Source organism: Gobius niger, assembly GCF_951799975.1.
Source record: "Gobius niger genome assembly, chromosome: 6".
In the NCBI taxonomy this organism is placed as follows: Eukaryota; Metazoa; Chordata; class Actinopteri; order Gobiiformes; family Gobiidae; genus Gobius; species Gobius niger.
The window spans coordinates 32066133-32090031 of record NC_136857.1 but is presented as its reverse complement, the minus strand read 5'-3'; the positions used below and the strand labels follow the sequence as shown (position 1 = coordinate 32090031).

At 44.0% G+C, this 23899-nt stretch overlaps 1 protein-coding gene and 1 long non-coding RNA gene across 2 annotated transcripts in view; both read right to left on the bottom strand.

The window, feature by feature from the left end:
* The window catches only part of LOC306964190, a 121942-nt gene that overhangs the window by 80396 nt on the left and 17647 nt on the right, over positions 1–23899 (bottom strand). The gene's annotated exons all lie outside the window — the stretch shown is intronic.
* cfap74 (cilia and flagella associated protein 74) overlaps positions 1–23899 on the bottom strand; it is a 71069-nt gene that overhangs the window by 37497 nt on the left and 9673 nt on the right. The window contains exons 7-12 of the mRNA XM_079558308.1: positions 21820–21922; positions 21258–21364; positions 19418–19601; positions 17258–17383; positions 12324–12479; positions 12136–12254 (exon numbers count right to left, since the gene is read on the bottom strand). Coding sequence (XP_079414434.1) covers positions 12136–12254; positions 12324–12479; positions 17258–17383; positions 19418–19601; positions 21258–21364; positions 21820–21922 — 795 coding nt within the window. The remainder of the gene's footprint in view (positions 1–12135; positions 12255–12323; positions 12480–17257; positions 17384–19417; positions 19602–21257; positions 21365–21819; positions 21923–23899) is intronic.

The window sequence follows — 23899 nt, the reverse complement described above, 5'->3', positions numbered from 1 at the left end:
TGATTGTTCCAGGAATTATGTTTAGTTCAGTCGTAGGGCTATGTATAGGGCTATGTATAAAGTATTGCAGAGCAACAGCTCTTTAAAAGTGCACACAAACGCAAAAAGCACCCGGGAGCAGAAAGGTGGTTACAACACTGCTTTGTAAAATGTCTAAAAAAGGAGTTAGAGCAAATCACTTTGCATGTGTTCATTACAGATGTGGAGGAACTCAGAAAAACGTTTCATCCAAATCTGAGAGGGTCATGTTAGAGGATAACATTAGATCACTATTTATCACACTGGGTCAGGCTGTCCAGTCGTACTGTCTCTGTCATAGCCTTGACTGTGGTGCTCAGACTCTTGTGTATCAGTCTGACGCTCTGAGAGGGGATTTATCCCTTTTCTGTGGAAGCACAGTCAGACTTGAATGGTAGGACTAGCGCAATGTCTCGAGTTCATGTCTCCGGGTCCCGCACCGATGGTAAATAAACTTCTCCTGTATAAGACATCCAGACTGCTGCCTGTTTTTCATCTATCTTCTCCAACACCATTGTTAATTCTCCAACAGGTCACCTGGGAAGATTCTGTGAATTTGGGTGATTTTGCACGGAATGACCAAAATGCAAAGAGAGATTTTATGGAGCTGTCAAAGAAAAACATGCTTCGTTTTAATCATTCTTTAATAAATCTTTCTCCCTATTCAGCTGCATGAATGTATTCTCTGAATCTCAAGCTCCTAAACGCTGCTTGTTTTATCATATTTACATCAGAAACCTGCTGAACAAGGCAATGTGCGTATTTTTTTTGACAACCGCAACCTCACTCAAACGGTGGAGCCACAAGGCTATAAAGGTTAATCGTGCAGCTCTACTGCTAGTGCTGCTGCTTTTTTTCTTGCCTCTAGGGGACAATCTGCTCTGTAAAAGAACCATCCCTCCACATACGTTTCACTGCTGTTATGAAGTCCCTGGGAAAAAAGAAGCAATATGTACTGGCAATGAATAAATAAAGCGAGCAGAGGATCGTTTACAACTCGCCTGAAATGTTTTTACTTTAGTGGTTTTATGGTTTTAAGCTGAATAATTTAGACTCAGGTTAAATAATAAATGTGCATATAGGGACCCGATGTCATGATCTCACCGCGCACTTGGATTTCAAAGCAAAGGCTGTAACTGCACTTGACATTTGCAAACGATTTCCTTCACGAATAAGAAGTGGGACGCACTACTCTACTGCTAGCCTGGTTTTACATACCCTGGTACTCATTGCGTTTCGTATCGCAAAAATTCGATTACAATTTCGATTACAACAGTTAACGATTAGAAATTTGGAAAATTGCAAAAATCGATTATAATTTTTTTCTTTCTTTCTTTCTTTTTCAATTTTATTCTATTTTTTTGCCAATTTTTTTTCTCTGGCCATTGTTTTTTTTTTGCAAAGCAGACTTGCGTCATTTCAGGCCGCTGGGATTATTTTCCCTACGCTTTTCACGTGCCATGGCTCATGCTTTTGTCTGACATATAAACAAACAGCGCTGTGTGATGATGTCATCAGGCCGCACAGCTCAGGTGTGAGGGCTGGCCAGCAGGGGGCAGGTGTGAAACAGAGACCTCTCTTTAATCAAGGCGTACTTGAAATCATTTGTACTTTTATGACTGTCCAGAAAACATAAAGTGTAGTGTAGTGTTTTGATTAATAAATAAATAAAATAAAGATAGACTTTTTTTTCAAAGGCAACAAATAATCGTTTGAAAAATCGCGATTTCAATTATGACAAAAATAATCGTGATTATTATTTTTTCAATAATCGAATAGCCCTAGCAGAAGGACTTAAAAATCACAGACCTTATTTCTTCAAATTGTTTCAAGTCCAGTCATCAGATAAACTGTGTGAGAATGTTTTACCAAATGCTCCTGTGTATGTTATGTTGTTTTTAAACGTTGTGCTGCTGCTTTAATAGGACTAACAAGGTTTAAGGTGCATTATGCAACTTTAAATGCGGAAAACAAAGAAAGATGATATGTATGTGTATTTGACCCAGCAGCTGTATGAGTGGTCAGCATGGCGCCTTTACTTTCCATCATAGTGGTCTCTGAGACGCTCCAGGATCAAACTGTTTGGAAGGCTGTCTCTTTAGACGGAGCCTTTCACCATAAAACCTACAAAACAATTGATCCTGGAGCATCTTAGAGGCCACTGTGATGGAAAAGTAAAGGCACCATGCTGACCACTCATACAGCCGCGGGGTCACTACAAGGTCACAGATATCAACTTTTTTTCCACTTAACAAAGTCGCACCTTTAAATAAAGGCTAAATGAAAAAAAAAGAAAAAAAAAGAAAATGTCCGTGGCCTATGCAACAAGGAGAGTGACACGTCAAGTAAGCCAACTCTGCCCATACCTGCAAGGAGGAAGGCCTTTCTCTGGATCTTTTGGCCGCCCAGAAAGTTCCAGAGAAAGGCCCCAACGGTACTGGACTGAGAATGTGACACAAGAGCTTTAACTCTCCTATTGGGCTCATAGACTGTAAAAAATAATGGACGTCTTATGCTCACTCCTCCCCGTTTACCAAAATGACCACGGTCATGGGGGAATTCATGGCGGATTTACAGACTTCCCCTCCCCAACTCTGACGAAGCATGTTCCTAAAAAGGACATACGGGCGGGATTTTCACCGTAGACTCGGCCCTTGCGTGACGTGTAGCTCGCGCTGCTCCAATGCTAACAGTCCGAGCCTCATTAAGTACGAGATTTCAAAAATTCTTTTTACGAAAACCAGCCTGGTTTCATATATTGTGATTAACCCAGCGTTAACTCAGGAGGAATATCTAGTCTAGTGTTGAAAAAATTGAAACCAGGCGTTAAAGTTGTTTTTAAGGCGTCTAAACTCCAATGCTTTTCAATGGGGGCCTAGTGTATCCAGATATCTCCAATCAGTAACATGAATTGACCCTCCCCTCGCTGAGGGATGTATCCGTGGGCGATGGGGGCGTGTCCAGGCACAGCTCATGCTTCCTTTTCTGGCTCGGAGCGTACTTCCGTGATCAGGAGGTGGTGAGGGAGAGAGCCATTTTTAGAAAGCAACAGGGGGTGTACAAAGTGACGGCCAAGTGTGAGGAAAGCCTGAGTGTTCTCCCTCCCACGGCGCTGGTGTTGTCACGGCTGCTGCGGATGGCTCTGTGCGCTACAATGCCGCTTTTGTCCTGCTTTGTCTTGGTGAAGTAAGTGGGATGGGTGTTACTGATAAAACTCAAAGCCACACTGCCACAGGTAACCAAAGATGAATTCCATTTCAAACATTTTATCATCATAACCCCACTGCAATACTATTGTCAAAATAGCATTAACGCAATATTTACTTTTTATTTATTTTTATTTTGCTAACACAACCCAAAACAGAAACTCATTTATAAATAGGCAGAAGTTCAGTTTTATTCATGATTTCATTTCATTTTAGTTTCAACCCTACTGTGTGGAAATACTGTAGATAAGTAATATACTCAAGATACAGTATTGCAATTTTTTATATAATATTGTGAAGCTCTCGCTCACTGTAAAACTGCATTAGAAGCACGTTTTGTATCGGCATTTGTTTTTGTGAGCTGGTTGCTCTAGTTTACGTCCCATTACGTTTTTACTTCACATCCGAAGCCAGGACAGCCTCTTGTACAAGAACAAAAGGCCAATCCGCTACCATCACTGCAATATTCTCGAGAAGCATGAATGGATATTGAAACGTATCAATATTCTGCTAGATTATTGATACAGGAGCCGCTCAGTTCATTTATCCAGAGGCAAAACAGCACCGGAGTCACCAGAGGCTCCAGAAATCCCAACTGGACAACTCCACACTGCAGGACGTCGTTAGGTCAGTGGGTCTTTTCTGTTTTGTGGTGGCATGTGTGTGTTTGGAAAATGTTAATGGATTTTTGCAATAGGTTGTGTTCATATGCCATAATGTGATGATGTCACAACATTGTGTGGTGGCCAGGTGACAATTAGAGTGTGAATCAGGCCGATTTTTTGGACAGAGAAGTGATCGAATCCAAACCGAGCCTGATAGGCATTAAGATATTTGTGACCGAGTCCGACCGAGCGCAAGACGAGTCAAATCACAATATTATCATAAACCTATGGTGCCTGTGCCCTCCCACTTTACGGCACATCTGGCTGTCTGAATGTTGCATTGTGTCCCCGACCCGCCTCCCCACAGCGCTATTCGTGACCGGTGCTAGTTGGTGATCATTGATCAATAGTGAAACTTATTTTTAGCTTATATTTGTTGATGATCGGGGCGGATCTAGAAAAAATCATGGGGTGGCAAGCAGGGTCAGGGCTAATTTCTGGGGTGGCAACACATTTTATAATGGCGAATGTTTATAGCAAAGGTACACAAGACCTGAGGTGGCAGTAGTGAGCATAAAATGACAAACTTGCATCTAGCGCCTTTAAGGTACTGGAGGTTTAAAAAAAAAAAAAAAATTGAATACAGGTGCCAACATAGAGACCAAGTTCTGATGTTGGTCCACTATTAATGGAAGTGACTTGGTTGTTTCTGCTCAAATAAATGATAAATATTTAAAAGAAATAGTCTTTCATGGAATAAATTCACACTATTGTTCTGTTTTCTGGTTCTTGACAACAAATATTTTAGTATATAGGTACGTGAATGATGAATGATTCTGTGACACAACCTGACCTGGTCGTGAAACACATGGAAAAAAAAACGCTTGTTTTTACGAGTAGTGAGAATAGTTTGCAGTTTGCACATGAGACACACATGGAGTTTGTTTTTAGTGACTGCAGAGCAGACAAACAGATGACCATTCTGATTCGTGAACATGTCTTGTCACTTCAGAGCATGGTGTCCTGCACTGGTCAGCTCCACTTCTTCCTTCCTCTTCCTCCTGGGCAGCTCCCTCCGCTCCACAACAGTCTTTCACCATCTTCTGGGAAGAGCGTAGCAGTTAATTTGTTTTATTCTCCAGTTAATGTCCATTAACCAGAACAACAGAAGGCATGTGTGGCCTAGCTGTGAGTCTTGCCCGGATATCTCCTTGTTTGCTCCTTTTTTGCTTCCCGTAGCTCCTCTTGTGACGCCTCCACTGTGCTGCAGGTGTGGGGGGCTCTTGGTGCCTCTTCAGTGTTTCAGAAGAAGAAATCTGTAGGTCTCAAATGTCTTTAGCTCATAAGCTAACTGCAGCTAACTGCTTTCTTCAGGACCATCATGGACTCTTTGCAGTAAAAAAAAAATCACAGATCCCCACAAAAACACGGCAAAGACATACAAAAGTATCAAAAGTATCCACTAAAACACAGCTGTACTCAGAGAGAGTGACGTTGCTGCTTGTTTTCACCTAATGCTAATGCTACTGCTAATGCAAATGCTGCTTTCACAGACACAGAGCAGGAGCATCAGGAGGAGGAACTGTCAGTCAAAGCAGAGGCAGCCAATCAGTATTCAGTATTCAGTAACAACAGCGCCCCCTGTTTCGAAGTTGAGCTTCACAACAATCACAGTTAGCCAATCAGAGGCTGCTTTCTAAACATAGAGCTTCAATGGGATTTTCCATAGAGCTTCAGGGAGACTATGTGAGAAGACCACACTGAAAACTGACTTTCCCATGCAATTTAAAACACTCCAGTAGATTTAGCACACTTAAATTTGCCAAATAAAGTTCATTTCATTTGGCAATATTTTTAGTGAAATTTTGGGGGAAGTTCAGCTTTGCTCGTCGAAAATGAGGAGCCGCCACTGTTTGAAATGCACGGAATACAAGGATCAGTAAAGCAGTTTGTGTGACAGTCTCCTCTGGCTGCATATTCGAGCAGAAATAAGCCTGTTTACCCTGATGCTATAGTATTCATGAGCTGTAAATGTGAGAAACTGGGTGTTTTGTTAGCCGAGGAGTTGTTTGTGTGAATACAGCCCTCGCGGTGCACAGTGCGAGAGGCTGTGGGCTGCTGGCAGGCTCAGACAGGGCTGACTCACCGGCAGAGCGTGCACGTCCAGGCTGCTCATACTGTACCCCAGTGGGAGGAGAGCCCATCCACCCTGACAGCGCGTGCAGAAATAAAGGTCAAATATTACGCATGCGACTGCTGGGGATATCAGCTCATCTGATCCAGCTGCCGAAGCCACATACATTTAGTGTAATAAACAACAGAGACATTTCGCCCAAGAGCACATGGCTAATCTGCATGATAAACAAAGTCTGTTCACACTCAGCACAACACTCAACTGCTCCAGTTTGCCAAAAACCTGCTGCCAGGGAGGATTTTTCGAATGTAATACTTGATTTTTTATAGTGAGATATTTAAAGATTAAGTACTTTTCAAACAAAGCATCACGGTCATTTCTTAGAGTTAGTTTCTGTGACATTAAAAAGTCCTGAATCATATCGTTGATCGGAATATTTCCCTGCCTCAACATATCGAACTTCAACTGTTGTTATTGTGACAGGCCTACACTCTGTGGCCATGGCGTGGGCTTTCTGTAGGTCGCCAGCTCTTTCCAAGTTCGTTACTTAAGGTAAATATAATAAAGTATAAGTCATTTCTCGGTGGCAAGGCTCCGGGGTGGATGAGATTCGCCCTGAGTACCTTAAGTCTCTGGATGTTGTAGGACTGTCGTGGCTGACACGTCTCTGCAACATCGCGTGGCGGTCGGGGACAGTGCCCCTGGATGTTCCCAGGAGGAACAATGCGGTTTTCGTCCTGGTCGTGGCACACTGGACCAGCTCTATACCCTCCGTCAGGTGCTCGAGGGTTCATGGGAGTTCGCCCAACCAGTCCACATGTGTTTTGTAGATCTGGAAAAAGCGTTCGACCGTGTCCCTCCTGGTGCCCTTTTGGGGGTGCTCCAGGAGTATGGGGTCCGGGGCCCTTTGCTAAGGGCTGTTCGTTCCCTGTATGACCGCAGCAGGAGCTTGGTTCGCATTGCCGGCAGTAAGTCAGAGCTGTTCCCGGTGCGTGTTGGTCTCCGCCAGGGCTGCCCTTTGTCACCGGTTCTGTTCATTACCTTCATGGACAGAATTTCTAGGCGCAGCCAGGGGCCGGAGGGCGTCCGGTTTGGGAGCCTCAGGATCTCATCTCTGCTGTTCGCAGATGATGTTGTTCTGTTGGCTTCAACAAATCAGGACCTTCAGCACGCTCTGGAGTGGTTTGCAGCCGAGTGTGAAGCGGCCGGGATGAGGATCAGCACTTCCAAATCTGAGGCCATGGTTCTCCTTCCCCTCTTCAGGTCGGTGGGGAGTGCTTGCTTCAAGTGGAGGAGTTCAAGTATCTCGGGGTCTTGCTCACGAGTGAGGGACAGATGGAGCGTGAGATCGACAGACGGATCGGTGCGGCATCAGCAGTGATGCAGTCGCTGTATCGGACTGTTGTGGCGAAGAGGGAGCTGAGTCGGGGGCAAAGCTCTCGATTTACCGATCGATCTACGTTCTCACCCTCACCTATGGTCATGAACAGCTGGAGGAGGTGGAGGAGGTGTACGTGGATCGGGAAGTTTGGGCATCTCTGCTGAGACTGCTGCCCCCGGGACCCGGCCCCGGATAAAGCGGAAGAAAATGGATGGATGGATGGATATAAGTCATTTGCTTTAAATGTATTGCTCTATATCTTGGCGAAGTCGCATAGTTAGACCAGCTACAAAGTGTTTTTTGTTACATAAAAGTAGCTCACTTTAGGCGCTCTGGATTTCGTACCTTTCCATTTCATTCCAGGACAGTGTGGTGTAAAAACAGTGGTTCTTAACTGGTGGGTCAGGACCCAAAAGTGGGTCACGGAACCATTTTCAGTTGGGTCCACGATCTTCTTTAAGCTCTTAACCCCCGCCTTAACCAAACACACTTTGTCCAGTTCGCTTCTTCAAAAGCGTCAAAATGATACGTAAATGAGGATGAAAATGTAGCAAAAAAAGCACGAAAGGCGCAACAAAACAAGTGACAAAAAAAGAGTCAAAAAGTAACAAAAATATGACGAAAAAGTGACAATGCAAGGAAACGTCTTAGCTCAGTTTTGTAGGTCTTAGCTTTCAAATGAGGCATTACCCTGACCTATGGGCTGTAAACTCCAGTCGAGAAGAAAATGTGTCCGGGTAAAAGGTTAAAAGTAGAGAAACATCTGCGTCTGCAAAAACAACGGTTGTGAAGAGCTGGGAGAGACATTCAGTAAACCAGGGGTGTATTCAAAAGATACGTTCTTACCTGAGCTTAGATGAGTTGATGCATACCTGTCTGGTTTTTTGCATGCGCTCAGTCACGGCACGCAAAACGACCAAAGATGTTCTTAGCATTTGGCCTCTCCCAATGTATTTCTATAGCTCCAAATGGGGGTGAACGCTCTTCCACAGGTACAAAGACCAGACAGGTACGCATCAACTCGTCTAAGCTCAGGTAAGAACATATCACAGTATGGAAGATCTGTGGGCCCTCAGTCATGCAAAAAGATCAAAGAACGCTGGCCTGTTCCTTTAAGAGAGGTTTAAACCTTGCCTCAGACCCTTATTTAGGCTTCAACACCTTAATGCCAGCTCGGTCACACAATGTGTTTGAGGTTATTATCATGTAGTATCATTAAACTTACACTAAAAAGTATTATTAAATTACTAAAAAGATGTGACCAAAAAACTGGATCTGAGGGCCGCACTTTGGCCACCACTGCAGTAAACTATCAAAGCCAGGACACAAACCCATGACACTGAGGCCATCCAGAAGACTTTACATGTCTTACCTTTCTTATTAACCAGGCTATGGGGCGAACACAAGGTTTCAATCTCAAACAAGAACAAAAAACACTAGGAGGGGTCATTTACCAAGCGTTTGCTCATGAATAAAGGGCTAACTCGAGCAAATGTGGATCAGCAGCTTTTTTAACTTTCAGACACATTTTCATGGTCAGTAAAGCCGAGGCCAAAAGAAAGAAGAAGATGTTGATAAGAATTCTCTCTCAGATGAACATATTCCGGGTCTGCAGAGCCTCCACAGTCTGGTGTCAGATCAGGGAATGGTTGAAGCTCTCAGCAATCACTAAATAATGTATGACCATCTCTTCCAAAGGACGTAACAGAGACCGTACCCTGTTTTGGACAAATTTAGACATGTGTCGTGGACCTACACAAGTGGAGAGAACCTATTTTAGCAACGTGCCGCGGAGGCTTTGCGAAGGTAAAGTGAGCGCTGAAGCCGTGGGCACTTCAAAATAACTCAAGAGCCCCTTTGATGAGGAACATTATAATGCTATTGAAGGATGGAGAAAGTCGATTTTGAATCATATGTCACCTTTAAAGATCCACCGCCTACCTGGGTCACGTGAACCATAGAACAGCAGCTCATATGTATGTGTGTGTGTGTGTGTGTGTGTATTTGTGTGAGTGTGTGTTAGCGCTCACGACACCCAGCCCCCAAGAAAGTCCCGCTGAATTGTGTGTTTCCATGGTTCTTGTTGTGGGTGGAATACATTAGACCAGTCAACATACTCTGCCTCTGACTTTAGCGCGGCATTGTTCTGACTGGAGGGCTGATCATTTTGGAAATTGTTTCTGGCATGAAGTGGTTAAATTTAGCTCAGAGTTCAGTATCTTGAATTTTTTAACACAACAAAAGCAACAGCCTGAAGCAGCGCAAGAAGATAGGGAGATAAGAATAACCATGCAGAAACTCAACCAGGAAGACAATAGTTTACTTTAAGTGTGTTCTTTTTGTTTTGTTTACCTGATTTAGTTTTGATGTGACCTGTAGCCTTTGTCAGAGATGATGATGAGGTGAGGCTTAAATGGATTTGCCAGTTTGTACGGGAAGCTAATTTTTTACATTTGCATAGCTTTAAGTGGGACAATGTACATGAATAAACACAAAGACAATGACTCCCAACTCAGTAAGAGCCGCTAAACTCTGTTTGTGGTTGAAATGTAGCTGGAAAAGGTGGTTCTTGTGAACCTTTGGTGATATAATGTGCTGTTGTTTGGCGTGGTCTGCGTGGGGATGTGGCCATTAATGAGTTGTTAGTGCCGCTGTTATGACCAGTGTTGGGAAGAACAGTGTTTAAGTATAACAGCACTACTAACGGCGCTACATTTTCGGTATTGGAGTAATCTAATTAATGACTCTCTCATCGTTACAACGCCGTTATGGTTAGTGGGAAAACAAAATGGCATGTTACAATTCGGCTGAGTGAAGCGCCGCGGTGTCAGCTCACCGCAGATGTACGCTCCATGTATGAACATGGAGCGCTCATGGGAGAGCAGGGGGCGGAGTTTCTTCTCACGCTACCTTTGTTGATGCCCCGTTGGGCTCACATCGTTCAGTGTCCTCTGCCTCTCCAGGACTGGGACAACTGTACGCTCTGCACCTTTGTCTGCAGAACCTATGGCGCACATCTGACTGTGTCTGTGCAGGGTGTTGCATCGTGCTCTCTGCTCCAAAAACTATGTTCCCCGACCCCCGGCTTGTCATCCCCACAGCGCTGTGTGTGACCGGGGGAAGAATCTCTCTCTCTCTCTCTCTCTCTCTCTCTCTCTCTCTCTCTTTCTCGGCTTACTTCTTCCTCTGTTAGGGCATCTAAACTTATATTTGCTGATGATTGTCTTCGGTTTTGCCTGATGAATGAACAGAGAGACTGGCACAATGCCAGTGCATAAAGTCTGCCCTGATCGTTGGCCGTGTTGGCACATGTCGTTTTCACTCTTGTTCCTCCACATTCTCTTTTAATTTGGCTGTATTGCTACATTAATAAAACAGCAGCGTAAATATTGGTCAATACCATTCAGTCACAGGGCCCTCCCCCACTCAGTTCATTCAGTTACTATGAACATTATTGATATGATAGTATATAAATACAAACACTTGTCTGCTCTACTCATTTCAACTGACTTTAAAAAAATCCAAATTCTTTGACATATAGCAACTTTTTTTGAGTTGGGCAAATAGTTACTTTCCCTGGTAATGAGTTACTTTTATTATAGAGTAATTCAATTACTCCATTACTTTTTGGAACAAGTAGTGATTAACTATAACAAATGACTTTTTTAAAGTGACATTCCCAACACTGGTTATGACAGAGAAGTGAAAAGGACACATTGGGACATGGCTGGAACATGTAGGGGGAGGAAAATACTTAGTTTTAACAATTTTAAACTCCATATAGTCCCTTTAAAATGTATTCTGTAACGTATACTGTTATGTTGTCTAATCAGAATACTGTATTCTGAATACTTTTAGAATACTTCACATTGATTGTCATGATATTTATGTATAAATATGGCGTATGATTTCAAAAATAAAGACTACGATTGTTGGAACACCTGTTATAAAGTCACTTACCATTAATGATGAACTCTCTAACTCTTGGCAAATGGAGCAGCAGATACAGCATCATGTGACACAGTGCAATCTTTATTTTATTTTAGGAGGAAAAACAGGTCAACCCCCCCCCCCCACACACACACACACACACACTCTATGAGACACGACTCTGTGCGACTGCCTTTATCTAGCCACAACTCGAGAAGACTCGGCGCCACTGAGAATTGTAGCAAAATCGGGCGTAAAAATCATGTAGTGTGAGCTGTGTGTTTGAATTTCTCATGTCTGTCCCTCCATGTCCCACTGCATCATCGACCTGTTCCTCTTTCACTCCTGTTTGATGTGGTCACCCTGTATCAAACATGGCTTTCCCTACATGCGCTCGCTGAGGTCTGAGAACAGTTCCAGCTCATTGTCCCCAAAACCAGGCTTAAAGCTTGAGGTGACCGGGCATTTTCAGTTGTTGGCCCCAAACTTTGGAACACTCTTTCTTCCTCCTCACATTAGATCAGTGCCATCTGTTGATGTTTTTAAGTCTGCTTTAAAAACACACTTTTATTCACTGGTGTTTACCCCGGCATAGGGATTGTGTGGTCCTCCTATCTGTCTTTCATGAATGTTTATGTTAATTGTATTTTATTAGCTAATTTACATTTGTTTGCATTATTATTATTATTATTATTATTATTATTATTATTATTATTTATTTGTTTATTTTTTTAATTAGTGCTATTTTTCCCCTACTTAGCACTTTGGAGACTTTGTCGATAAAATGTGCTATACGAAGCTTGGATTGGTGAATCTGCCTGTTTTTGTCACGTTTCAGTCCCAGTGAACAGAGCGACTCACCTTATGGACACGCAGTCGTTGAGAGGAGCAGAAACCCCGACCAGCCTGCAGGCGTTTGTGCTGTAGCTAACATTGGTCAGGACCACTTTCTTCTTGTAAACTTGTTTCACGTCAAAGTCCTGCCAAAAGAATTTCAAACTAATACTAGACCTCACGGAGTCAGTTTGTTTGTCACAGCAGCTGCATACCTTAAAGTGGACCAGCTCAGGTTTACTGGTGAACGGGGGGCCCCTGCTCTCCTTGTTAGGGGCCTTTTTAGCAGATGTGATGATATTCTCACCGGGCTCTACACGTCTGTCCAAGTCCGCTTGACTCTGGACCAAAACAGGCTTTCTGTTGGCCTCCTGAAACACAGCAAGTAAGTTGTCCATGACAGACGTCTCTCACTAAAAATGAAGTCAAATAAAGTTGAGCACAACAATATGGATAAGCAGATACTCTCCACAGATGTATGAATTGAACTTTCTCAATGTGATTGTACCAATACGTCTAGCCCTAAATATATTGAATCTGCACTCCATCCATTTGTACGTAGTCAAACATTCCTGCTAGGTTTATATGTTTCCTATACAACTTTAAAAAGCCAATTTGAGTTGGCTTCATTATCTGCACCAACAAAGTGGATTTTTCAGGCATATGCACCAGGGTTGGCTTCAAATGGCCCAAATGTGGACATGGCTCCAATGCCATGCACCAAGCTAACTCACCAACTCCTTCAACTTACTCTCAGAAACACGATTGTATGACCAAAACCTTAAACATACATCATGGAGCCACCAAAAACAAAAAAACAAAACAAATAAACACATTTTTTTGTGATGGTCCCACATGGTCACCATTCACATAAAACTCGTTAGACCCACAGTCATCATTGAAAGTGGACATAGATACAGACGGCATCTCATCATAGAAGTGGGCGTGGCTTCGCCAAGGGGGAAAATAGGATATTTCATGAAACACCACTTTCTAAAAAAAAAAGTCTCAATCGGGCCCATTCATTCAATTTAGCCTCTCACCCTCTCCTCTATAGCTCCAAAATAGGTCAAGATAGAAGCTACCAAGCTCTTCCATGTTTTCCCTTTTTAAATATGGTTACGTGAGGTGCTACACTACAAAGTATAATTACACAAAATTAAACAATGTGGATTTTCTAAGGGGATAAAAGGGGGAACTATATTGTAAGGCGTAATAATACCAGGAGTAGTTTGAAATCCGCGCAGTAATCTTCACTTTACTGCGCAGTAATCTTCACTTTACTGTGCGGATGCCAAATTACTCCTGGTATTATTACGCCTTACAATATAGTCCCCCTTTTTATCTGCTTAGAAAATCCACATTGTTTAATTTTGTGTAATTATACTTTGTAGTGTAACACTTCACGTAACCATATTTAGATAAGGAAAACGTGGAAGAGCTTGGTAGCTTCTATCTTGACCTGTTTTGGAGCTATAGAGGAGAGGAGGAGGCTAAATGCTAACACCGTCTGCGCTGTGTTTACGTGACTGAAGGCACGGGTGAAGATCAGACAGGTCCTAAAGAACTCGTCAAAGCTAAGGTAAGAACATATCTCAGTATGTAAAAACGGTGGCCTATTCCTTTAAAGCCTTTGGGTTCTATTTCTGTCTTTAGTTCCATATCAGGCGACCAGTTGGGTTCCACCTATTACGTAAAAATCTTTGAATCACACAAACAAATCTTTCTGCAGAAAACGTGCACTTCATTTGTTTCCGTCCTCTCCGAATGCCTAATGTTTCTGGACAGCGTATCAGCCTCGTTGGTGCAGTAGACCCGTGGCTGCACTGAGCTGTTGACGCTCTGATGGAGGAAACTTCCACTCCGCTGGGCGCTGGTGTGCGCTCAGCACTGCAGCAGCGCTCTCCTTCCAAAGCCTCAAAGGCAGCGGTGAGATGAGAAGTGAAGCCTGTCGCCCCACATTACAAGAGCATCACAGAGTTCAAAAAGGAAGTGGGACTTTTACTTAGGTGTTGATCGAAAGTGGTAATGTGCCCGTCGTGGCATGAAGGATCAATGCGGCGCAGGCCCAGGAGGTTCTCAGAATTCTGCAGCCCGCCGTCACATTATTTTATGTGGAAGCAGAAAAGAGTGACAAAAAAGTGACAAAAACTTGATTAAAAAAACGACAAAAACCTGAGAAAAAAGCCACAAAAGAAAAAGAATGCGCCGAAAACTAGGCAAAAAATACAAGAAAAAAGCGTTTAAAAAAAAGGAATGGATCCCTTTAGATGAGTCTTGTAGGTCTTGACATTTTTTTTGTTCAAACTTGGCTGTAAATACTGTTTAAGTGGCGCTAGCCCGCAGATAGCTTTGCCCATTAGCCTGTGAGCTTCTTCTTCCATCAGTGTGTATTGGGCCTCCGATCCGGTGGCAGGGAAGTTGCAATTGTGGTTTTCTGGCCACCAGGGGAGATAAAAGACCCCCAATCATCCCATCAACACTTGTATTATCCCAAGAGGGACTACGGAAAGGATTCATTTATTTATTACGTTCACCATTTCTAAAAATAAAAAGGCTTCAAGACTGTTTCTCTCACATTGAGTTGTGTTGGTACTTGCTCCGACTGAAATAGAATTCTATGACGCAAATGATTGTGTCGTAACTCAAGGAGCTCGTCCTTTTGCCTTGCTGAACAAACTTCGCTCCAAAAATTCTTACGGTTAAAAGGACTAGATGGAAGATGTCATTTTTAACTCACCACTGCCACCTCAGGTCTTACGCGTAACTGCATTCTCTCTGTTAAGCTCGTTTTTGAGTAGGAGTTGCAGGATTTTTGAGGCTGTTGTGGTGAATAAGTCTTGGCTCATTCTACACATCAGGACATTGTTGGAGCATTTAGTGGGTGGAAAATACTACATCGTTTTAACATTTTTAAATTCCGTCTTGGAACCAGCTTACTTTGTCCTTTTATAATTGTGGTAATATTAAAGCGGGTTAACTGTGAAACTGGCTGCTGGACTTTCTGTCGGGGAGACCACAGGCTGTGTACGGCAGCAAGTCCTCCAGAACTATCACACTGAACACGGGGGCTCCCCAAGGCTGTGTGCTGAGCCCCCTCCTGTTCACTCTGCTGACCCATGACTGCACTCCAAAGTACGACTCAAACCTCTTCATCAAGTTTGCAGACGACGCAACAGTGGTGGGCTTCATCAGCAACACAGACGAGTCAAACTGTCTGTCACCCTCTCCACTGCTGCAGTGGAGAGGGTGTTGGGTGTGCACATCACAGAGAAGCTCTCCTGGACCATGCACACTACATCACTGGTCAAGAAAAGTAATCAGCATCTCTACTTTCTCCGCAAGTTGAGAAGAGTCAGAGTCCCAGCCTCCATTATGTGCACTTCTACAGAGGGACTGTAGAGAACATCCTGACCAGCTCCATCACTGTGTGGCATGGCGCCCAGCACTCCTTCGCACTAGAGGTTAGATTTTTGGCCCGAGCCCAAGCCCGGCCCGAGCCCGACCCGACATTCGGGCCGGGCCGGGCCGAGATTTCCCGCATGAGAGTCGGGCTCGGGTCGGGTCGGGCTCAAGTTTTTTTTTTTTTTTTTTTTATTTTTTTATTTTTTATTAATGTCATTATAATCTCTAATAAAAATCTATGCAATAGGCGGAGTCTATTGGATACAAAATGTGCAAATAACGCAATATAAAAAAGAGGAGTCCGGGAGGGAGGTGGTGCAGGTGCGGGGGGCGGGCGCACGTGCTGCTGTGTTGTCACATTTAAGCAGCATGGTCAGGCTGTGATACCGGCGCCACACAGAGAACATCACTCTTCAGTCTTTCTCTCAGGACAGCGTTTCATTAGCAGTGGATAAATAAGCAGTTTGGTTCCTGTTACTGCGTAAAAAGTAGCTTTTGTAGAGCGCGATGTTTATGAAACATGAAGGAGGAGAGAGAGAGACGGAAAAGAGGAGACAAGACACATTGAGCTGCGGCGCTGGCTGCTCCGCGCCGCGTGCTGCGTGCACGTATGCCGTGCGCGTAGCCGCGTACCTCGCAAACATAGTGCCGCTGTGCAGATGCACCTATCTAAGCCTTAAATAAATAATTATGTACATCGGGTTTATTTCGGGTTCGGGCTGACAATTCACGTTAATTGCTCGGGCTGGGTCGGGTCGGGCTTTATAACCGCGGGCTCGGGTCGGGTCGGGCTTGATTTTTTGGGCCCGATCTAATCTCTACTTCGCACCCATCACACAGTCTCTTCAAGATTATGCCTTCAGGGGGGAGACTGCGGAATCTACGGGTCAGTTCCAGTCGACTGAGGAACAGTTTCGTACAGAAGGCCATCGGGAAGCTAAACTCCCTGACCTCCCTCCCACCCTTCTCCTCGCCAAAAACACTCGCCATAGCCTCACGACAGTCCACGAGCTGCTTTGCACTTTTTATTTTTCCTCTTTATTGAAACAACTGTGTAGCGAGGAGAGCAAGAGGAGGAGGGTGTGAGATAGAGATAAAGAAGTGTTTGAGACTATTCCCAAATACTGCACCTGCAAAAATGACCCTTTTAAACAGTGATGGACGGAAGTGTTGGCACCCCTGAATATTTTCTATTAAATCTCATTCAAATGTCGACCTTGAGTTCATCCACTATTCTCTTCTCCTCTTTCTGTTCTCCAGGCTTAGTGTCAAGTCAGTCTTTTTATCTAATAACAGGAGTTTTTTTTTTTTTTTTAAACAAGCATCACAGGCTTTGATACAAAGTTCATTACCCACAGTTTGGAGAGCATGCCAATCATTTTGTCCAGTTTTTTTGTGAAATAATAGACACAAAGGAAATAAACAGATTTATACCAAAACATGTGGAATTGCATCACTTTCTGCAAAAGTAGCTTGGAGTTTGGCGTTCCATGTTGGTGGGCTCGTGACTCCTCTGATAAATGATCAGTCTAAAATAAAACGAGGAGAACACCCAAGAGGACAAACCAAACAGGGCTAACGTGAAGCACGAACAGCAGTGGAGGAGAAGCTTAAATAAGCCGTGGTCACGTGTTCAGAGCTGACGGGGCAGTGAGGAATGGAGGACGCTCCACTGCTCGTCCCTCCGCTGCTGTGATGGAGCTTGATTTATGGGATCAGAGTGTGTTTGTGTGTGAGTGCGGACCTTGTAGTCGTGAGCCCACATCCCGCTGAACTCGGGCTGCTGCAGGTCTCCAGCCGAGTCGCCCTGTTGCTCTGAAGAGTCTGAAGAGTCTGAGGAGTCCTCGCTGTCACTGTGCTCCCTGACCGGCTGCAGACACGTCAAACAGGAGGTTAAAATAAGGCCTTTTGCAACAAAATGACCAAAATTGTAGAAATTTTCTGTAAAACAATGGATAAAGTCAGGTTTAAATCTATGTTTTTATTTGGTTGGCATATTAGTTCCAAAGATTTGCCCTTTTAGTTTTTGAATAATTAGTGAAAGAATGTGTAAAAACAAAAATCAAATATTGCCTTGTTTTGTCGGGTGCAAAGCTCAATAAATCAGGAAGGAATTATATGTTGAAAAATCCCTCTGAGAAAACAAAATTGTTAAGAACAAGGCTATTTAAGTGGAGATTTTGTTGAAAGAGTGGAATGAAAAGACAATTTTTTGAGAAAACAGGCTCTTAAGTTTTGTAATTCAATGCACTTTTAGCATCTTCCACTAAGGAAATTACCATATTTGGATTCCGCAGCCGAATCCAAAGCGACAAGTCGACAAAACGTCATTAAATGAACATCATAAAGGTTGAGCACGGTCTTTTCTACCATAGAAGAACATCCTATGTTCGGGCCACACAGTCATTCAGCAGTGTCTTCTGGCTCAAACTGACTGAACCAATACTGAAGGACCAACACATTCCAAAGAGTCAAAGTGAGATCAAATATGTTTTTATGTTGAAATCAAGACAATCATTTTGAGAAATATTTTCTTTGTCAAAATCCAAAAATCCCAGCATAACAAAAGGATTCCTAAGGTCATATTACAGGTACAAAGGGTCATTTATCTGTCAATAATTGTGTTGAGATGAACAGTATTGGGGAAGTTACTTTTAAAAAATAACTTTTCTCGTTACTTCTTTTAAAAAGTAACCTGTTACTTTACTTAGTTACTCTCTAAAGAAAGTTACTTATTATGTTACTCGCTACTTTTACGTTACTTTTGTACAATAAAATGTCACAGGTTAGAGTCCCTTTTCTGGAGAGCTTTCTTCTGGGGCCCTAAGCAAAAATCCACACAGGGCCCTACAGTACCTACCTTGGCTATTCAACGAAGAGCAAAACTGTTTACGGTTAAAAAAGGCTTAACTGTGCAGTAGTGCAGGGCAGAAGTGGAACCTAATGACCTCTATTCAGGCCCTGCCCCACTGTATGAGAATCACTAACCACTAAGCCACTGTCACACTGGGATTTAGGACAACTACTAGTCTATTTTCCCCATTTTTTAAACTGTTTACATACAGCGAATGAAGCTAAGCACATATGAGTCGACTATAGGCCTGTAGTTCATGCTCATTACTGTTGCCTTTAGCTGTAATTTGTCCACATATAAAACAAAGCTCAGAAGCAATTTTCTTGTGCTTATTGAATACATTTACCAGTATCAGGCTGTGAGTTAGCTTTTGGGGGGATAAAAATAATAATTGAGAAATGAAGACTATTATATTATAGAATATTGGCAACGCATGAGTCTCCAACGCTTTACTTTCATAATAAAGTAACACAGTAACATAACAACCTACTTTTCCATAAAGGGGGGGGTATTATGCAAAATCGACTTTTTCAAGCTTTCCATCATGTTATTATGTCATTCCCTCATTAAAAACATGCCTGAAGTGTTGCCTTGGCACATTCACGTATTTTTGAGTAATCTGTAAAAACTCTGATGGCAGCCATTTTAGGGATAGGTTTGCCTGAGTCCTCCTAGGAACGCCCCCACCTCCTGGAGACGCCTCCGAGCTTTCGTCACCAGCCGAGTAACCAACCACTGCTCCTCAGCAGAGCCCCCTCCCCACTGATGCCACAGACAGCGTGTGGAGGGGGCGTGTCGGAAAGGGTTAGAGGTTCTTAAAGAGACAGAGGCCTATTTCAAGACATTCGCAACAGCCATTTTGAGAGAGCAATTTTATACAAGGCAGTTATTCTAATTTACTGCATTTACAGACCAACAGAAGGTTTTGTCATCATTGTAGTGTGATATAGACTGGTGCTATGTGATTGAAAAAAGCACAATACCCCCTCGAGTTACTGCAAAGCAACGTTGCCCAACACAGTGTCAGTGTGTTGTGTAGTGATCACCCACTGCCTGTGCGTGTGGTGCTTCTGGGCTGGAGTCCAGGAGCCTGTCCCTAGATCTGCCCCTCACTGGAGCTCTCTTCACAGCTCTGGACTGTTCCGTCTGGCCCCTCGTCTTCCTCGTGAGCTGCTGCGGATCCTCCAGGAGGCCTCCTTTAGCTCCTGTGTCCCGCCCCAGCTCCTTGACCAGCCTGAGAGCGAGTAAACGTCAAACATGACTGTAGGGGCTGAACAGTAAGTAAGTAAGTCAATTCTTTATTTGTGTTCAGGTGTTAGTCCTGAGCCGCTACGACTAAGCCATGCCACCACAGCGGGCCAACCTGACCAGCATGTTTTTGGGGGTAGGGGAAACCGTAGTGCCCGGAGGAAACCTGGCAGGCTGACTTTACTGAAAATCGATTTTTCTCACTAGTATTGCAATTTATTTGGATTAAACTGCAGTGTTTGGGGGGAATGTCTGCACAGAGGGCCTCCAGCACATTTTTCAATAAGCTAGTTAACAGGAAAATCAAATGTTGCCTTGTCTTTTAGGGTCAAAGCTCAGTAAATCAGGCGGCCCTCAGAAGAAATGATTACGTTAAGTACAAGACTGGAAGCTTTGGTGTCTGAAGAAGCTACTAAAGTGGAGATTTTCTTTGAAAGAGTGGAAACAGACTCTTAGGTTTTGTAATTCAACACGCTTTTCACTGCCAACAGGGACTTCCAGGAAAAACAGTTGTGGAACCACTGCTATAGACCATTGATATTTTGTTATTTACTGATGATGTGGTAATTGTAACCACTAACAATGGTTACAATCATCTCTTGACTGAAACCGGTGCGTAACAGAAGGCAGGCCAAGCGTAGAACAGGACAATTCTCTCGCCCACGGTCTTACATGCTCTTACTTGCTCCAACATGAATGTTCCTTTATTCAGTCATGACAGCTTTATGAGAGCATCCTGTGATGTAGCCAGCCACGCCATATTTAAAGCAGTACTAAGTAATCCCCCTAGAGGCCATCAGCGCAACTGCAGGTGTCGTTGCAAGTTACGATTTTTTTAACTTATTAATTGTCTTGGAAAGTAAATACTATGCTGACAGGAAAGGCGAAGGGAGAGAGGGTTACCGTGCATCCAATTATACAACGGAAATATTTTTTTTTCACTCAAACTTGGCCGTAAATACTGTCTAAAGTGACATTAGCCCGCAGTTAGCTTTGCCCGTTAGCATGTTAGCTTCTTCTTCGTGATTCCATTAGTGTGTATTGCTTGCTCCGGACCGGTGGCAGTCAAGTTGCAAACATGGTTTTCTGTCCAGAGACACCAGGGGGAGATGAAAGACCCTCCAATCATCCCATAAACACTTGTATTACCCCCACAGGGACTACGGAAAGGATTTAATAAGGTAAACACGTTACTTAGTACGGCTTTAAGATGGCTTCTCATGAAAACAAACAAACTTTTGCCTGACAAAGACCATTGGCTGAAACATCGCACTGGAAAGCTGGTGTAAGACGAGATTGTTCCTGTTAATTGGTAACTATTAAAATTGACTCATAGTCACTGTCCTGTATTTAAACTCTTAATATCATTTCTTTTTTGGAAAGTCTATGACAGAAATAAAAGGATAATTTACCAGTGGGATGGGACCAAATGGAGACCGAATGTTTGGAGTTTTGCAGCTGTTCAGATTGGCTCATTGCAAACCGCTAAAAAGTGCCATTACGATTGATCCGCGAGTGTGCATGCAGTTCGACCGTACGTGTATGTGTGTTACTGAGGAAGAAGGTCATGCATTTGTGAGCGCGGGGCCAGGAGACGCCCACGCGATTGCATGAGAGCGGGAGAGTGTCGACGCTCACGCACCGTTGTTTCTGCAGTTTCTCCTGCACTGGGCCGGTACCTCCAGCCCACAGCCTGCCCCGCTCACGGCCCTCCTTCTGCGAACTCGGCCCGGGGGCTTTGACGCCGCTCTGTTACAGGCAACACACACAGCATTAACTAAGAGACAGGAGCCTATAGATGGTCAGCATGGCGCCTTCATTTTCCATCACAGAGACCTCTATGATGCTCCGGGATCAATTGTTTTTAGAGTTTCTGCCAAGTTTTCACTGCTCTCTCCAGAAAACCTACAAAACGTTTAATCCTGAGACGCAAAAGAGACCACCATGATCGAAATAAAGGTGCCACGCTGACCACTAACACAGCCATTGGGTCACAAAAATGTCAACTACACACAAATATAGTTTTGTCGTGTCACTTCTTTTCCCTCTTTTGATTTACAAACACTGTATTTCCAAAGACAAACATAAATACATAAATATTCCATGTGGATCCCCTGGAGAACATAAAGAGGTTGGATAATGCCCACTCCTCTGCTGCAGAGAGTAACCCTCCGTGTTGTGTTCGCGTGGGTGCAGCAGCTCACGTGCGCAGCTGAGATGTTGGACTGGAGCGCCTTCACGGCCTGCCTGCGGCTCTCCACCAGCTCCCTGCTCCGCTGCTGCCTGTCCGCCTCCTCCTGCCGCGCCCTGACCCACACAAGCAGCAGACCAGGTGAGATGGGCTTTCCAAAACAACAGGCTGTGAGCTCAGACAGGTCTGTGGGGAAACAACACTGGCGACATCTGTGACACATGACGTGGAGCACTGCAGGGATGTTAGAAAATAGAGGTTTGAAGCTTGCAGAAAACAATGGTCACTTTAGCCCGGGAGGAGGGGATTTTTCCTGCTCGTCAGAAGACCAGCGGCCGGACCTCATCATCGTGGCCCAAATGGAGAGCCAAATCCCTGGTTGCATCTAAACAGTGTAAATAATCTAAGAGACCTTTTTCTCTCATCGTTGACCTGGATGTGCGTCATCGTCAGCCGTGACAAGGAGCATCCAGAAGTGTTAGTGCTTTTAGGAGGGGGTTAAAGGAGCTGTATGTTTCCTTTAACACCTCCTTTAGCAGAGGAACCTCGGGATGTTCCTCTTCAGCCCATAAGAAGCTCAACACAATCCCACAAGTCACTGCTTCCTCCTGAAGGTTTCTGAACTCTACGATCTCTATGACAGTTTTGCAGATCCTATGAAAGTATAAAACAGGTCATGCATCTCAGTTTTTTATTGTAGGAAATCTATGAACGTACAGTATAATAATATTATACACAAACAAAATCTGTATTATCTATCATAGAAAACGCTATCTCAATGGCCGCCGCCTGGGCGCCGCCATGTTTATTTCCCATACCGACTTTGAAGCTAAGCAGGGAAGTGCCTGGTTAGAACTGGGATGGGAGACCGTTCCTCCGAAGCTAAGCAGGGACGGGCCTGGTTAGGACTGGGATGGGAGACCGTTTCGGAACACCAGGAAGCCTGGCGACAGTACTGGGTGTGTGCGTGGACATCCGCGGCCGGCCCCCACGTGACGGTCCCACCGGCCGCGGGCATTGGCCACGGGTCCATATGGACCGCGGTGCTGCTGTCCGAGGACAACCCGCTGTCACACAAACGCGAGTGCACGCGATCTGACTGCCGTGCGTGTGGGCAGGGCGATGTGTGCGTGTGTGTATGTGTGTGCGTGTGCGTGCGTGCCCAAAACCTGCTCAAACACGAGCCTCTAATCAAACGCGCTGCTCCGACTGATTTCTCCTCCGTGTGAGTCAAAGCGAAAATGAAACCACTTAACGAGCGCATGGCCTGCACTGCGTAGTTTTTTTTCCTTTTTTTTTTTTCCTTTGCTGCTGTACCATTTGTTTTCTATTTTGCTTTCACGTATTGTGAGCCCAGAGGTACATTTGATTCTAAAGCAGCTTTGAAAGCATTGCCAATTTTATTGTAAGGTTATAAATACTGTCTAATAACGATCATTAGGCTATTTCAGTTCAAAACCTGCTCATTCTTTTTTTTTATTGTACACTACCGTGATGCACCAAACCACCGGTCCTGCACCGTGACCCAAACTGTTAAAGCTGAACCCCTAATATTTCTCCATAATTATCACACTGTCTCTTGAATCCTGTTCCCCAAGTTTAGCGAAAATATTGTCGTAGTTTATAAGAAAGGAGCACGGGTGCATCAAACACTCCAATTGCAGTTTGTTTGAAATTTTTTGGAGCCTTCATTCTTTTACTCATTTGTAGTGGCCATAGTTTTTGGAATGGGTTGGGAACCACTGGCCTACAGCTGAACTGTGTGACGGGTTGGCCATTTCTTTGTAGTCACTCACAATCTCTGAATATCAAATGTGGAGACTAGCGAGGCCCGGCCGAAGGCCGGGTCTCAGCTAGTATTTCAATATAAAAATATTTATGTTTATGGTCCATAGTGTGGCAAAATGTTGAAAAGTTAAAGGGGGGGACGGATACTTATGCAAGCCACTGTATTTCTAAAATACAAACACTTGGCTTCAGCAGTGGCCAATTTTATTTTATTATATTGTACCATGTAACTTCCTGGTTGGATTAGGAAGGTTCAGATTGTCCTGATGCAGAAGGAGCAGCTGAAGCTCCCGTTCCGAACTGCA